The sequence below is a fragment of the Camelina sativa genome, chromosome 2, assembly GCF_030686135.1.
Source record: "Camelina sativa cultivar CO46 ecotype springtype chromosome 2, ASM3068613v1".
Lineage (NCBI taxonomy): Eukaryota > Viridiplantae > Streptophyta > Magnoliopsida > Brassicales > Brassicaceae > Camelina > Camelina sativa.
Window position 1 is genome coordinate 13714617 of NC_141881.1, and position 17075 is coordinate 13731691.

Here is a 17075-nt window from a genome sequence, read left to right on the forward strand (position 1 = left end):
TCAGAACTTGTTTAAAATTTATTGTGTTTTGTTGGATTATGGTTGGTCTACAAATATGACGTCTCATTCCTTTTATGAAATTGTTAAACCAATGTAATTTTTAAACTATTGTTGACATTGGGTGATACACTTATTCATGCCATTTGTTGACAGTTGGCCAAAAAAAATATTATTTATTTTGTTCTACATCACAAGTTCTACCCATTGCTGATTGAGAAAACAAAAATTTACTTCTTTTTGTAGTTTTTTTCTTTATTTCTAAATTACTTCTTTATGTTGTCAAAAGCCCTGGAAAATGATTTAAACATAATACAGTATAAATTATTACAACGAGGTTGAGTTGAGCGGCAAAAGCTAAAATCTTTGTTATTCTCTCCACCTTCACGAGGTACACACAAATCTGCTAATTCACGTAAAACCTTGAATCACCGATATGCACATGTAGCACTTATTCACTTATGTTTTAATATAAACATGTGTGTTTTGCTTTTTCTAAACATTAGTTAGTATCTCGACTAGATGAACTCTTTTTTCTGATCAAATTGGTTGGTAGGTACTAGGTAGTCTGACGCAATGGACATATTAGTTACATATTCACATGTTTAGCATAGAATTTTATAATCAGTTTGAAAAACAAAACAAAGCAAAACAACCCTCTAAGTCTCTAACATACTAGAAAAGAAATACCATTTAATTAAAAATTGCTTTGGTTCTAAACTTGTAATGAGTGATCTGATATATCTTTCAGGAAGTATATCGACTAGGATGCTCACATCACTTCGTTACCAATGTTACTTAAGGTTATTCATATAACATATTAATATTATATTATGCAATCTTATAGATTTTGGCCCTATTATCATGGACCGATTCCTCGTAAATCCAATACATAGAATACAATTTTACTATTTTCTCTAAAAAGAAAAGTTGTTAAGTTTAGCCTCATCACCCAAATCGAACCCTGGTGGTTGAAAAGAGAAATTTGGAAAATATTTGGATGATTACAAAATGGTAGATTTTGACACACACACACACACAAAATGATCTATTAAAACGATATTAAAAAAAATGTTTGGCATTAAACAGGCGCGCGGTAATCTTTATATATTTCTACAACATTTTAAATCACTAATAATAATGAAAACTGTGGAATACAAGTTAAATAAACATCAGACCTACACAATGTACATACAAACATGTTGAGCCACGTAATAATTTATGAATCCAATAAAAATAGTTTCAAGAAGTTATCTCAAACGAATTAAACTTCGTTTATAAGAATATGTTTACTAGTATATGAAACATTGAAAGTAATGATGAACCTTGGTTAATGTAATATCATCATAACATAATGATAGAGACTAGAGTGGTGGTAAATTAGCATACGTAAACTTTCACATAATAATTTTCATATCCCTAACCAAATAAACGCATTGGGACTTGTGACGTAGTTGGGTGTTTAGTGAAAGTTTTAAGTAAAATAAAGAGACCGTACGGATAAATGTCGAAGAAAATAAGGACAAGACTTGGACGGTAGCAAAGTAAGAAGCGGAGCCCACTCACCGCTCGCACCGTTTTAGTCCCGCAAACGGCGCCGTTCTCTCGTTTCGAGCCATCATCCCACTTGATTGTTTCAAGTACGTGACTTCGTCGTCTCGAGGCAAAACTCTTGACTCTTCTCTTTCGCTTGTTACCCATTTGTCTGCTTAACATCTCTTTTGGCAGCATGTTCATGTAACTCCAAAGATGAAGTTCTTTTTGTTTTTTTGATTGACCACAGAGTTCATGAACCGGATACCAGAAATGAGCCTTTTTACGTAACTAAGTTATGTTATACTCCCTCCGTTTCAAAATATAAGATGTTTTAGTAGAAACACACATATTAAGAAAAAGTTACTTTTATAAAATTTAACCAATCATATCCAAAACTGCATAATATAAGATATAAAATTAATCTAAAAGTTGCATAGAAAGTTGGAAACATCTTATATTATGAAACAAAAATAATCCTCTAAACATCCTATATTATGAAACGGAGGGAGTAGTAGTTTTGTCCAAAAAAAAAAAAAAGGTAATGTTATACTCCCTCTGTCTCACAAAGATTGATGTTTTGACACTTTCACACATATTAAAAAAAATTTTAGTTTTTATTTGTAATTTAATTTATAATTATTTTTTGGTAGAGAGAGAAAATATAAACTAATGACAATTCAAAATTTTAAATATTTTCAATGATTACTTCTTGAAGTTTACAAAACATCAATCTTTGTGAAACAAAAAAAATATACCAAAACATCAATCTTTGTAAGACAAAGGGAATAATAGTTTATACAAACGTGAATATAGTATATATCGACATAAATACATAAATTATGTATTTATGTTTGAAACAACGGTTATGCGATGAAACTAATATATAGAGCTTAAAAATTCTTTTCAAATATGATATGAAAATTCAGAAATATCAATAAGAGTTGGACCTTGGAAAAACGAAAATAATAAAGTGGTGTTTATTTGTTTAAGGCGGTCGATGACGTTGATGATAAAGGTCTCTTTTCTTGTAGAAGTATAAGACCCGTCCAATGTGCGGGTTTAGAGTTTTTAAAATAAAACTAAATGTAACAAATAATTTAAAATAAATAATTTTACTAAGTAAAATCTATCTATAAAAGTCAATAGATACACCGAAGTGTCTAAAGTGATATTTGGTGTAAAAGGTGTGATTCTGTGGTTGAAACTATTAATCACGTTTTCTTTGAATGTCCTCGCTCTTGTGAAGTTTGGGATTTATCTCACGTTTTCTTTAATCACGTTTTCGTTAAATATTTTTAGTAAGTAAAATCTATCTATAAAAGTCAATAGATACACCGAAGTATCCAAAGTGATATTTGGTGTAAAATGTGTGATTCTGTGGTTGAGACTATTAATCACGTTTTTCTTGAATGCCCTCGCTCTTATGAAGTTTGGGATTTATCTCCGACTCTTGTCTCGTCAGAGGGTTTTCCATATGAGTCAGTGTACTGGAATTTGGATTTTGTTTTATGGAGGGATGCCTCTCAACAGGGTGATCCTGATTAAATTTTTCAATTACCATGGATTTTGTGGACAATCCGGAAGGCCATAAATAAAAAAGTTTTTCAAGATTTAGAGATCGAGGTGAATGATAATTTCTCAGGCTTTGGGCGATAAGTTAGCCTGGAAAGAGGCGTTCTCTTTAATGGCGGTCATGTCAGATCCATCTCCGTCCTCGGATGTCCAGATTTCTTCACCTTGTTGTCAGATTGATGGTTCTTGGAAAGCAACCAATGTGCATTCAGGATTGGACTGGTGGTGTTGCGTTGGTGAGGAGCGAACCTTGTTGTTGGGGGCCAAGTCTCTAAGACGGAGCCCCTCCCCCCTCATTCGAAGTTAGAAGCGTTGTACTGGGTCATGGAGCAGATACGTGCTGCAGGGATCGCTTGTCAACATTTCGAGACTCACTATGGTTCAGTCCCCTAAAGATTGGCCGTCCTTCTCCAACATGCTCGATGAGTTCAACTCGCTGGAGTCCTTCCAACTATTCTCCATCTCTTGGATCCCGCGTGCGTTAAATACGAAGGTGAATTGTCTTGTCTGTGCTTGGCGTTCTCTTATCTCTGAAGTTTCTTTTGTATCGCGTTCACTTATCTCTGAAGTTTTTTTGGTAAATCCCTTCCCTCCGGCTTGGACAACTAACCAAAGAATTTTTTTTTAATTTATTGTTTGCATGAAAAAAAAAAAGTAAACAGATACACTTTTAGTTAAGAAAATAGTTGTAAATGAGTTCAAATTTATTAAAATTAAATTAAATTTAGCAAATAATATATATTTGTTTAATTCTTTTTCTAAGTAAAAACAATGTATAAAAGTAAAGAGATAAACTTTTAGTTACAGAAAATAATTGTTTTTTTTGCTATAATACACTAATGTATATCCATTTACAAATCTACTATCTATATTACCACTTGAAGTGTATTTGTACACACAAATATATTTTAACTAGATTAGGAGCCGCGCTACACCGCGGGGCAAAATTATTTATAACTAAAATATATAAATTATAAGTTGTATTTGTTGGTTAAATATATTATAATTATACAATTATTGTTAAATAAACGATATAATATCGTAATATAAATTTTTTTTTTAACATAATATTTTTTTAATCAATTTAATTAGATATGTCTATTCTCTGATATCGACAGTGTTAACAAAATAATGAAATGATGTTTTACCCTTGTAACACCAAATTAATGATATTTTTTAATTTATAGAAATATCGATAAACCCGTCCCGCTATATAACCCCGTCCCGAGATATTTTAACTCACACTATATCATCTTAATTTTTAATAGTTATTGTGTATCTACGGTATAATATTTATCATATTTAACTTTTTAAAATTTTTAAATATTTTCATATTTAACCTTTTAAAAATCTTTAAAATAAAGAACCGGAATAAACCAAATAAAGGTTTTAAAGTTTGAATGCCTGATAAATCAAGTTTTCTACTCATCTGTATTCAGAATCATTTTGGCTTTTTTTTATAGTATGACTCTAAACCATTGCCCAATTTTTTAGACGATCTAAGATATTGTACCCTTATTTTTTATTTATCTATTGAGTAATATATGTCCATTTTTAAAATTCTGTATTACATAATATGCAGGAAAAAATCACAATTTTATTAACTAAATGTATTATAGAATAATGCAAGATAATTTAAATATAAATCCAAATAAAAATGAAAGAGAATCATATATTTATGTTTGAATAAGGTATAAATATTTCCTTATTTTTTTAAATCTTACGTATAATTAATTTTGAAATTTTGGTAACTAATATTAAAGTCAATGCATTAAATGTAAAAACTTTCCAAAAAGTATTTTTGAGCAAAAACTGCTGCAAAAATACTAGTATAGATGTTAAAATATACTCATTGTTTACTACTACCACCAAATTGTTTTTATGAACATATTAAATAACCTATTATATGTCTCTTCATTTTAACCGTCATTCTCCAACATGCTCGATGAGTTCAACTTGCTGGAGTCCTTCCAACTATTCTCCATCTCTTGGATCCCGCGTGCGTTAAATACGAAGGTGAATTGTCTTGCCGTGCTTCGCGTTCTCTTATATCTGAAGTTTTTTTTGTAAACCCCTTCCCTCCGGCTTGGGCAACTAACCAAAGAATTTTCTTTTAATTTATTGTTTGCATGAAAAAAAAAGAGAGTAAACAAATACACTTTTAGTTAAGAAAATAGTTGTAGATGAGTTCAAATTTATTAAAATTAAATTAAATTTAACAAAGAATATATATTTATTTAATTCTTTTCGTAAGTAAAAATAATGTATAAAAGTAAAGAGATAAACTTTTATTACAGAAAATAGTTGTTTTTTTTTTGCTATAATACACTAATATATATCTATTTACAAATCTACTATCTACATTACCACTTGAAGTGTATTTATACACATAAATATATTTTACTGTTAAAATATACTCATTATTCTTTACTACTATCAACAAATTGTCTTTAGGAACATATTAAATAACCTATTATATGTCTCTTCACTTTAATATTTTTATAGTTACAAAAACGCATATGTTAATCTTACATACTCCTATCTTATCTGTTACAATAGCAGTCGTTTTAAATAAGTTATTTGATTGGTGAAAAAAATATGAAACAATCTATTTTTATTTTAATTCTTTTACTTCAACAATCTCTTTGTTTATGTAAATGTGAGTATTTACATTTTTCTAGAAACAGTAGTTTGTATAATTTTCACAATCATATTTTTTTTATTTTATATAAAAAGTAATCATTTTTCTTGTAAAATTAGCAACTTAAAATTAAAATAAGTAAACAATTATTACAATTTCGATTTTTTTGATATATATATATATATATATATATTTTCATTATAATGATATTTTCTTTTTATAGTAGGTTTTGAATTTTTATATTTTTATTTTTTAAAAATTTAAAAATTTTAAAATTGACATGTGTCAATATCTAAATAATATAATTGACACGTATCAAGATTTTGTTAATTAGTAATTTTGACATCAAATTTTATATAATAAGATAAATATATATATTATTGAATTATCACGAAGAAGAAACAATTATTAAAAATTCCAAATTCACTTATTTATCATATATGTTCAACCTTACTTTCACCGGTTTGGAGTTATATTAACGTAGCCAGCTAGCTACTATAACTATAGATATTTTTTTAATTGATCATTAAGTTGAAACGCAATAACGAACTTGCTTTTTTTATAACATGTGCACTTGCTTACCCAGTGATTTATATATTGTTTTAATTTTATTAGAAGAACATTAACGAGGCTTTTGTTTTCTTTTCAACAAAGTGAACGAATAAAATATTGGTAGAACAAAGCGATTCCAATAATGAAACCAATTAGGCCAAATGGCCAATTATAATCTAGCAATGGTGTACTTGAAAAGTGCTTCAACCACGCTGAAAATATGGGCATGGTCAGGGAACTTATGTTATGGTATATATTTTTTTCTTGGTCTGCCAAAATGGTTTGCTTTTCTAATTCATAATTTAAAATGTTAGAATGTTCACAATGAAATTGAGAAAGCAATAATATCCTTTATACTCTTATATAATATTAGTCATGTTTTCATTTCAGAAATGAAAATATAATAAGTGACACTATGTATAACTATGTATAACAAAGCTTTACCATTTTGACTATTTTCGGGTTAAGGTGTTTGAATATAATTATATAGGCACGGTGCTAAGTTAAGTGAATAACGTACCCGTCGACAATTTTAACATGTTTTTCTGCTTTTTTGGGAACATGCAACCCACATAATGTAGGGCCTATTGAAATTTGAAAATGAGTTTGTACTATTAAACAGTGCATTTATGATTAGATAGATGAATGATCGTAAGAAAGAATATTACTACTACTAATTAGTAATAAAAACTGATGATTATCAAATCATTGATTTCAAGTTCGTATATTTGACCCATGAATAATTCGACTTTTAACTTAAAAAGGTTTTAATCATATCTATGTGGCGACCCGACAAGGGCCACACCAAAGAACGAAGAAACCTACATATATGGTGCTCGTACACTCACGAGTTATGCTTTTGCTACTAAATATTTGTTTACGACATGACCCTTAAAATATGAGACTATACGTTATCTTTTAAACATAAAACAAATAAAACATATATGACCCTTAGCTAAGATATCTGATTTAGATAATACATTCCACATTTTGCTAAGATTTTTTCTTTTCAAAATATATAGCTAACAATTTTTTTTCCCTCGGCTTCTTAGATGAAGTCGGATTAGTCTATGTAAACATTTGATCGGTTACATATTTTTATAACAAATATACAATTGACCAGAGTCTAGACTAAAGGAAATTTATCATACTTTCATGTGAGAAAAAAAGGAAAATATATAGTTAGATGTTGAATATTGCTATCATGACATATTGACATTAATGCATATAACAAAACTAGTATCAAACCACATTTATCTACTCGATCGTAAGCACCGGAGATATAAAATAAAAGTCATGGTCCCTTGTACGTACGTAGTATTATAGTATAGAATAAAAATTTGATAGCAGTTATGATTTATTCCATTTGGGTTAGTAATTTTAAAAGTGGGGTGGACGTGTGGGATGGTGAGCCAGCAGGTGATTTTCACTCGTTGTCTTGTAGTGATATATATCTAAACAAATCTCATTAAGTACCCATTTTTAAAAGTTAACTAGGGGATGCATATTTTAGGGTCCTTTCCAACACTTTCTCACGACCTTATTGCCGGTTGATTACTTATAATTCGATTGAATAATACACACCACTTTTGGTTTACACGTGCATGATACTGTATAAAGTTGTAGTTAAGATCCTAATTTAATTTTAATTTAACTCAAACAATGTTTGAAAAATATACTTGTGGCAATAGTTTATTTTAAAACTGAAATGTCTTTGTATTTTAATATACTTTCTAAACAGGTTAACGTTAGTACTACAAAACTTACAACTATGATAAAAGAAGGTGAAGGTATGGGTCGTAGTGGCTCGTATAAATATTATTTTTCTTGCATATCAAATCCTCTCAGCTTTTATAATTGACCCTTCTAATTAAATACCGATTCTGATTTCAATTGTCGGCAAATCCGACCCCTTTTCGTGAAAGATATAGTCTGTTCAATCCAGTTAGTTTTGATGGTTTCTGTTGGATCAAGTCGAGTTCATCTCGGTAACAGAACACCTGACCTCTCTAGGTTGATGGAAACCCAATTGTGTCGAGACCAGTGTGTACCCGGTTTGGTCGAAACTCTACTCTGTCCCACCCTAAGCAAACCTTGGTTAGTTTAGTTGTTTCATTAGTCCGAAGACAGCTTCTGAACATTAAACCACCACTGTTGCTAGTTTGGCTCAAGAGTCCTTTGAAAACCTCTTTAATTGCTTACACTAGGGATGATCCCGCTATTGGAGTTTGCTTGGTGCAGCTTGGCATTATGATCTCAACTCTATGGAGTGGGGGTTACCGACGCTTCACCAACTCTCTACCTATACCTCACCATATTCCAAAGTTCTTTAAACCGCAACTCAACTACTTTATGAAGTCCTTGCATAATTCCTTGAAGACTAGTGGCATTATGACCCTCTCTCCAAGGAAGAGTGGTTACCACAACATCTCTAAGTCCCTCATTATCAACCGTGGACCATCAACTACATCTGTAGAAACCGGTTATCAGAGTATCTGCTCGACCCTTTGGCAACACAGCTTTGCCATTCTCTTTTCCGCCAAGTCTTCAAAATTGCAAGACAGTGGCTTCCTACTTCCTTGACTTGTTCATGGAGTCTGCATCGGTTGGTTTTGATCTCACAGGTTCCATGCTGCTTTCTAGCATATGGCTCATAGCTCTCAAGCTCTTTTCTTCCAATGCTCCTATCTATCCTTGTACCTGTATTGTTTCATGTTTTGTTTTAGCTTATCCTCTGTTGTACCCCAAACTATCCTGGCCTTGTATGTTACTTTCTATCTAATGGAATGATAACACCTCTTTGTTCAAAAAAAAAAAAAACATTACTTTTTATTTTGGTATGTAAGACTTAACAATGACAACCAAACTATTGTAAACTATATGTGAAGACTAATTTTCTTTTCCTTCTTCATCTTGATTGTGATAATTAAGAACGTGCCACGAGGAGATAAAAATAGGAGATCAATTTGCTACTCAAGGTATAACCCTAATTGATGGTATGTTCAGTAGAAGAAAGACAATTTGAAACTCTTAACAGTTAAGTCCTAAGACATAAGTGATTACCAACATTGAAGCAAATAATACTTGGAACATAGATTCAATCCAAATGAATAGATCGGATTCTTACATAGGTTATAAAATCTTTTCTCACTTGCTTATCACCATCATCCCAAGTAATGCATCTACAAACACATACAAAAACCAAAATGGTTCCCTTCGTATGTTATCCCTAAAAAACTTAACACAATATATTTATGCAATGGGTTTTTAAGGCCCATGAAGTGGCCCAGAAACAAACTCGTTCTTATTTTAGACGCCTTGTCGTTTCTCTTATCATCTAAAACACTGTATCCCGTTTTTTTTGTGTCTCGTAGTCATACAAACAGACAACTTCAAATTACTCATCACCACGTTGCCAACACCCCCCCGATCTACGACTCTCTCTCTCTCCAATCTCTCTACGCCACAGAATCCTCGATTTACCAAAAAAATCACAAAAAATCTCCGATCGTTAACGGCGACCGCCGATTTTCCCGGTAAAAGATGAACGACGGAGATGTATCTAGGCAGATCCAGCAGATGGTGAGATTCATCCGCCAAGAAGCCGAGGAGAAGGCCAACGAGATCTCAGTTTCTGCTGAAGAAGTATATGATCTTCTTTACTGTTTTCTCTCTCCATTTCTCAGATCTTTCTGATTTTGAATTCTTGAATTCAATTTGTGTTTCTCGATTCAATCTCGTAATCTGTTTTTGTTTTCTGATTAGCGTTTCGATCTGGATATTTATTTTTTGTAGGAATTCAACATTGAGAAACTTCAACTAGTTGAGGCGGAGAAGAAGAAGATCAGGCAAGATTATGAGAAGAAGGAGAAGCAAGCTGACGTCCGTAAGAAGATGTGAGTTCAACTTCAGTTCGATTTCATTAACCGATCGTTTTAGTTTCTGAATCTTCTTGATTTGATCTAAGTTGGATCGCGTTTTGTTCTGGAACTTAGAAATGTAGTATTTATGGTTGATCTTGTTTTGGGAGACTGAGATTTTAGTTTGACAGGAAATAACTATGTCATACTTGTTTTTTTTTTTTTTTCCAGTGATTACTCTATGCAGCTAAATGCATCAAGGATCAAAGTTCTTCAAGCGCAGGACGATATTGTCAATGCCATGAAAGATCAAGCAGCTAAGGATCTTCTCAACGTGAGTGCCGATGAGAGTGCTTACAAACAGCTTCTCAAGGATCTCATTGTTCAGGTACTCCCTCATTCATACGTGATACATTCAGATTATATTTGATATAGGAAGTTTGTTTTGGATATCCTAGTGGCTTATTTTGAGCATCTGATTACGTAATTGCTTTCTTTTCGTCGGATGGCAATCTATTCTTTTGTGATCTGACCCCTTCTGCTTATCTCTGCTGGTGTCATTTTTCATTTCTTTTACTTTTTGGTGTGTTGAAAGATTTTCTCTTGTTAATGTTGCAGTGTTTGCTTCGGTTGAAAGAACCTTCTGTGTTGTTGCGTTGTCGTGAAGAGGACTTGGGTTTAGTTGAAGCTGTGCTTGAAAATGCAAAGGAGACATATGCTGGTAAAGCAAAGGTTCATGCCCCAGAGGTTGCTGTGGACACAAAAATATTCCTTCCCCCTCCTCCTAAATCTAGTGACCCTCATGGTCTCCACTGGTAAAATTCCTGTTTCTCATCATTACCTTACATTGCAATCCTGTAGTATTTGTTTTAGATCTGTAGAAAAGGAAAGTATAGAGATCCGGCTTTGATATAGCTATATGTATTTGGAACTTGTTATAGCTCTGGAGGTGTTGTGCTAGCTTCTCGTGATGGTAAAATCGTGTGCGAGAACACTCTTGATGCACGTCTTGATGTGGCATTCCGCATGAAACTCCCAGTGGTATGAAAACAAATTCTTTACCCGCATAGATTGCGTTCTGTGATTCATCATTGGTCCGTTGTCTTGTTTCACTTTGGTTCTCTGATTCATTTTATTTTTCGCAGATCCGTAAGTCGTTGTTCGGCCAAGTTACGGCCTAATGAAAGAAAGGGAGATTGAGAGAGATGATGATACAAACCGGTTTGTGTTTGGTTATTACCCATTTTGGGAGAGATTTCTCTTTGTTGTGATTCTTTGTATTTTACAAACTTTACGTTGATGCCAAACCCATCGAACTCTTCGTTTTCGCATTTTTTTTTTCCTCTTTCTCGAGTGTGTTATTATCATGGCTATAAAAGATAAATAAAATGAAAGACATTTTTTTCGTTCTTAACATGTTCTTCTATAACATTCCCCAAGTAGGTTCAGCCTCTCTAAAAAAGAGTCTTGAATTTTTGTTGCAAATTGCAATCCTCGAACTAAACTTTAGTAGTATAACAGTTTATCTCAAGTTTAGTCTTTAGTCTTTAGGCTTATTTATATAGTGCCATAACTTGTCTAGCAAGTTCTTTAGGCCTATTTTGCAATACAGATATACACAAATATTAACTTTCTGTTTAATTCGATCTCGAAATCCCCGAGAGCTAAGGTATAGGTACCCATGTTTATTCGTAGTCAAACCAAGTATTAAATTAAACCAAATATTGTATTACCGTATGCAAAACAGCAATTTAACTCGAATAAGATTTTTTGTTTTGTTTGGGCTAAAAATGATATGGACTTGGGTTTTAGCCCAAATACAATTTAGGTATCAAACAAAAAAAACATGGGAGTAAAAAAATGAGGTTTTTGCGCATTTTGATCTTCATTCATCCTTCGCTTGTAACAAGATTTTTTCTTCTTCAGACTAATCTCTCTCTTCCACGATTGTCTGAAGACAAGACAAGAGTTCAGAAGACCGGAGAGATTCACCGTTCGATAATACTTTCCTTATCTTTTCAAGGTTAGATGTACTTGCGCGGCTTAATCTGATTTGTGTTCTTTAGTGAATTTCGTATGCGCGCACAAGGTGTTTGTTCATTTGCCTAGACCAAGTTGCTGCGTAATTTTGTGAATTTGATTTAGTCATGCTTCTCATTCATCTACTCTATTTTTTGCACTTCATGGTGCAATCCGACTCTGACATATGGGATCTGTTTTATTTTACTCCTTGTTCGAATATTTGTGTTAATTTGTGGAGAAGACGCAGAATCCAATGTGCAGTGACTAGAAGCTTCTCTTTAGGGTTTTGGGTTTGATAAGAATCATTTAGGACATGCGTTTTATTCTCAAGTTTTGATTTTTTTTTTCTCAGTTCTTCAGTTTTCAGTCTGATGCTTATCAAATTGAGGGTTTTTGGTTTTGATGCAGAGACTGATTTGACATATGAATGGCGTCCAGGCACTTAGGCAAGAAGGTACCTTTTCCGTACTTTCCTGATGAATTCGAGTAAAAAGCTTTTAGATTTAGCTTCCATTTCATACTATTTCCGTGTATTTTCCCAATATTTGCATACCTCTAGTGGAAGTTCTTGTTTTCTCCTTGGGGAATATTGTAGTCATGTTTGCTGGTTTGGTTAGAAGTTATATGGATGATTATTAAATGTTGGATTCTTGGTTCTCATACTGTTTATCTCTAAAAAGTTGGGTTTATTAGGCCCTTTAGCTTTTTCTAAGTCTATCTGACATTTTCTTAGGGAAGGAAATCTGCATATGCATGAATGTGATTAGGCGTATGAGTATGTATTTATCACTTCATTGTCTAAGCTATTCGAACTTTCAAATTGTTGACTATAAATGTATTAGAATATTAACCATACGTTTCGGCATGTTTGAGTCTGCAATTTTTTCCAGTTTGTTTGGTTTGGTGATTAGTTGCACATTTTTTGAATTGGTTTGCGTATATATCAGCATCTCGGCCGTCTTTCGAATTCTTGATTTGAAATGTAGTGATTATAATGATTCGTTTTGTTTTACATAGCATAATCAAGTCTTTGTTTTTGCGAGTTTGTTTGGTTTGGTGAGTAGATACAGAATGTTTGAGTTGCTTTGCATATATATCAGCATTTCAGTCTCATTTTTATAAGCATTTCACATATGTTTATGGATTCTTATGTCTCAAGTAAATTTACATATTTTCAGGGTATTCAAGCCTCTTTTAGAATAGGTTTGGTGCTTCCACGAGTAGTAGCATCTACAGAGAGGCAGATTTCCTCGACGACTTTTAAACGAGCTTCTGAAAGTCTCTCTTTTTCATTCGCTCGGTACCTAAATGGTAAGTGTTTAAAGAGTGTTCACTCACAGTCACAGGCGATTACCATCTTTCTTCTACTTTGTTAGAAAGTGAATTTGGATAACGAGTATCTCACCCTTTTTCATGTTTAGGATTTGGTTTTAGCTCGCTATCAAATTGGTCCCGTAGTGATGAATCTTTCCCTAATGAAACATCCATAAGGTAAACCGTTTGCATAGTCTTTTTCTTTGTCAATTCTCTCTTAGATATTATTCTCCTGAGAGTACTCCGAGTATCTATCTGAATGTTCGCTGGCTTGGATTGGATTGTTTTTTGAACAGGTATTTTCATGCCAGCCGAGAAACATTGGCGAAAAGAAAAGAGGATGTTGATCGGGGTCTGAGTCATCGTGAACGCAAGAAACAGACTGTGAAAACAAAAGGAAAGTTTTCAAAACGGGAGAAAAAACCAGATATGCCACCTGTTGAAGCTCCTTATGTGCCTCCTAGGCTGAAAAGATTGGCAAAGGGATTACCTGAGAAGACGGTTGATATATTCGAAGGGATGTCACTACTTGAGCTCTCAAGGCGTACTGGTGAGTCAGTGGGGGTTTTGCAGAGCATTCTCGTCAATGTTGGTGAAACTGTTAGTTCAGAATTCGACACAATCAGTGTTGATGTCGCCGAGCTTCTTGCAATGGTAAGGTGATTTTACGTCTAGTTCCAGGATAATGGATTTGATTCGGTTTTAGAATTTGTTATCCTGGTTTGAATCGCATCAGGTTAGTCCTCCGGATATTAGTATAATTCTGTTTGTGTGTTTCTCATCCTTTGTAGGAAATAGGGATCAATGTAAGGAGGCAACATTCAACAGAAGGATCTGACATTCGTCCACGCCCTCCAGTTGTAACCGTAATGGGCCATGTCGATCATGGGAAAACCTCGTTGTTGGATGCTTTAAGAAACACCTCTGTTGCTGCTAGAGAAGCTGGTGGAATCACTCAGCACGTTGGTGCTTTCGTGGTTGGCATGCCTGATTCAGGCACTTCAATCACATTCCTCGACACACCTGGCCATGCTGCTTTCAGTGAGATGCGAGCTCGGGGAGCCGCTGTGACTGATATAGTCGTTTTGGTGGTTGCTGCTGATGATGGGGTAATGCCGCAGACACTTGAGGCTATTAAGCACGCTAGATCAGCGAATGTTCCGATTGTGGTTGCGATCAATAAATGCGATAAACCGGGAGCTAATCCGGAAAAAGTTAAGTACCAGCTCACGTCTGAGGGGATAGAGCTTGAGGATATTGGAGGAAATGTTCAGGTGAGACTTGAGAGTCTTACTCTAAAATTTGTTTTCTCTGAGCCTAGTCCAGTGACGCAACCTGGATTCAGCATTTTTTGTTTTGTTTTGAGTTTTGACTCAGTTTATGATGGTTACTTTAACAATGGTGATTGACTTGTTGTTTCAGGCTGTTGAGGTATCTGCAATGAAGAGTACAGGGCTAGACAAATTAGAAGAAGCTCTGCTTCTCCAAGCTGTTGATATGGACCTTAAAGCACGTGTGGATGGACCAGCTCAAGCATATGTGGTGGAGGCTCGGCTAGACAAAGGCCGTGGACCGTTAGCCACCATTATTGTAAAAGCCGGAACTTTGGTGAGAGGTCAGCACGTAGTCATCGGGTCTCAATGGGGAAGACTCAGGGCTATTCGGGACATGATTGGTAAGACAACTGACCGAGCAACACCAGCGATGCCGGTTGAGATTGAAGGGCTTAAAGGTCTTCCAATGGCTGGCGACGATGTCATTGTGGTGGAATCAGAGGAACGTGCGAGGATGTTGAGTGAAGGGCGTAAAAGGAAATATGAGAAAGATCGGTTGTTGAAAGCAGAGGAAGCCAGAACAGAGGAAGCAGCTAGAACAGAAACAGAGTCTGAGGAAGGGTTTGTTCGGGTTGAGTTACCAATAGTAGTGAAATCAGACGTGCAAGGAACCGCACAGGCTGTTGCTGATGCGTTAAAAACATTGAATAGCCCACAGGTGCGTAAAACCAATATGTTGATATAAAGGTGATTGTGCCTTATTGGCTTTTTTTTGTTGTGAATTTGCCTATTGGTTTATATTGGCTAGGTATTTGTGAACATTGTTCATAGTGGAGTGGGAGCTATTTCTCACTCTGATTTGGACTTGGCACAAGCTTGTGGTGCGTGTATCGTTGGGTTTAACGTTAAGGGTGGTAGCTGTGCTAATCTTTCTGCGGCTCAAGCCAGCGTCAAGGTGCCCCGTTCTGTTCCAAAACATCGTTTCCTTTCACATTTATATCTTGGAGATAGCTTTTAGCATTGTAACCAATGGTAAACTCTTTAGGTATTCCATCACCGTGTGATATACCATTTGCTTGAAGACGTCGGGAACTTGATCGTGGAGAAAGCACCGGGAGTATCGGAGATGGAGGTGTCTGGTGAAGCGGAGGTGCTTAGCATATTCAAGATCTTAGGAAAGAGAAGGACAGAAGAAGATGGAGTGAGCATCGCAGGTTGCAAAGTGATGGACGGTCGGGTATGTAGAAGCGGACTGATGAGGCTGTTACGGAGCGGAGAAGTGGTGTTTGAAGGCCCGTGCGCGTCGCTGAAACGTGAGAAACAAGACGTGGAACAGGTTGGGAAAGGGAACGAGTGTGGGCTTGTGATGGGAGAATGGAATGATTTTAGAGTCGGAGATGTGATTCAGTGCATGGAGCCAGTCATTAGGAAACCAAAATTCATTTCCTCTGAGAGTGGAGCTGTGAGAATTGAATGCTGAGATTTACTAAACCACAAAACTCCTAAATCAATTAAATCTGATTGTTTAGGATATTGATTTTTGGTATTTACCGGGATGATTATTTATTTTGTTACAGCAGAAAGTGTCTTATTCTAAACAAAATTAAAAGTCATAGGTAATAAAGTTTTGTAACTTTGTTTACACGTTTAGTATGAGGAACCCTTGATACTTATAATAAAGTGCAGTTCAACGTGGGCACATAAAGAACATTAGTTAAAGCAACGTTTGCTGAGAGAGGAAACTCTCCCATACTCAAAGCAAACGTTTTTATACCATCCGCAAAACTCACCTGTTGATGTCCAAATCGGTCACAATTAAAATGTTTTAATTCGGTAAAAAAGAGGTCGAAGTTCTTTTTTATTGATCGGTGTCGGGGCATAAAAAGACGGGTTACAACGTAACTTAGATGAGTTAAAAATATCGGACGAAAAACGATAGACGAGCTGCAAGCTCGTCGATTCTAACTTTGGACGAGAGAGAGCCTGTACTTGCTATCCATATTCTTTCCCTTTTTGTGCAACCCCTTGTTTCGAACGCGGTACGCCAGTATTTATAGGGAATTGTGTCGGTTCGTCCTCCGAAAGGACCAAAATACCTTTCCTTCTTTGGAGGTTTATTTGGGCCTTTTATGGGCCGGGCCTTTTGTTGGGGTGAGGATCTACCCCTAACAGTATTCCCCCCTCATCACCAGTTCGTAGCCTTTAGACGGAGAACTTTGTCCGAAGGACTCGTCTTCTCCCTGGTGGCTCGGCTTGGGAATTTAGCTCGTCTGAATGATTTTGGAATTTAACTTTCGATCGTTGGGG

At 34.7% G+C, this 17075-nt stretch overlaps 2 protein-coding genes across 2 annotated transcripts; both read left to right on the plus strand.

The window, feature by feature from the left end:
- Nucleotides 1–9633: 9633 nt before the first annotated feature.
- Nucleotides 9634–11572, plus strand: LOC104719204 (V-type proton ATPase subunit E1). Its single transcript, XM_010437071.3, has 6 exons — nucleotides 9634–9943; nucleotides 10094–10194; nucleotides 10390–10546; nucleotides 10777–10973; nucleotides 11100–11199; nucleotides 11304–11572. The coding sequence occupies exons 1-6, from the start codon at nucleotides 9842–9844 to the stop codon at nucleotides 11337–11339; spliced, it is 693 nt and encodes a 230-aa protein (XP_010435373.1). The 5' UTR covers nucleotides 9634–9841; the 3' UTR covers nucleotides 11340–11572.
- Nucleotides 11573–11894: 322 nt separating this feature from the next.
- LOC104719197 (uncharacterized) lies at nucleotides 11895–16410 on the plus strand. Its single transcript, XM_010437062.3, has 9 exons — nucleotides 11895–12181; nucleotides 12589–12634; nucleotides 13359–13491; nucleotides 13602–13671; nucleotides 13791–14148; nucleotides 14286–14768; nucleotides 14917–15486; nucleotides 15577–15723; nucleotides 15814–16410. The coding sequence occupies exons 2-9, from the start codon at nucleotides 12608–12610 to the stop codon at nucleotides 16246–16248; spliced, it is 2223 nt and encodes a 740-aa protein (XP_010435364.1). The 5' UTR covers nucleotides 11895–12181; nucleotides 12589–12607; the 3' UTR covers nucleotides 16249–16410.
- Nucleotides 16411–17075: the final 665 nt, after the last annotated feature.

Excerpts from the sequence above, each read along its gene's own strand:
- LOC104719204 (XM_010437071.3), top strand. The coding sequence starts at position 9,842 with ATGAACGACGGAGATGTATCTAGGCAGATCCAGCAGATGGTGAGATTC. Across the intron at positions 9,944-10,093 it reads TCTCAGTTTCTGCTGAAGAA|GAATTCAACATTGAGAAACT; the intron begins GTATATGATCTT and ends TATTTTTTGTAG. Across the intron at positions 10,974-11,099 it reads GACCCTCATGGTCTCCACTG|CTCTGGAGGTGTTGTGCTAG; the intron begins GTAAAATTCCTG and ends AACTTGTTATAG.
- LOC104719197 (XM_010437062.3), top strand. The coding sequence starts at position 12,608 with ATGGCGTCCAGGCACTTAGGCAAGAAG. Across the intron at positions 13,492-13,601 it reads ATTCGCTCGGTACCTAAATG|GATTTGGTTTTAGCTCGCTA; the intron begins GTAAGTGTTTAA and ends TTTCATGTTTAG. Across the intron at positions 14,769-14,916 it reads ATATTGGAGGAAATGTTCAG|GCTGTTGAGGTATCTGCAAT; the intron begins GTGAGACTTGAG and ends TTGTTGTTTCAG.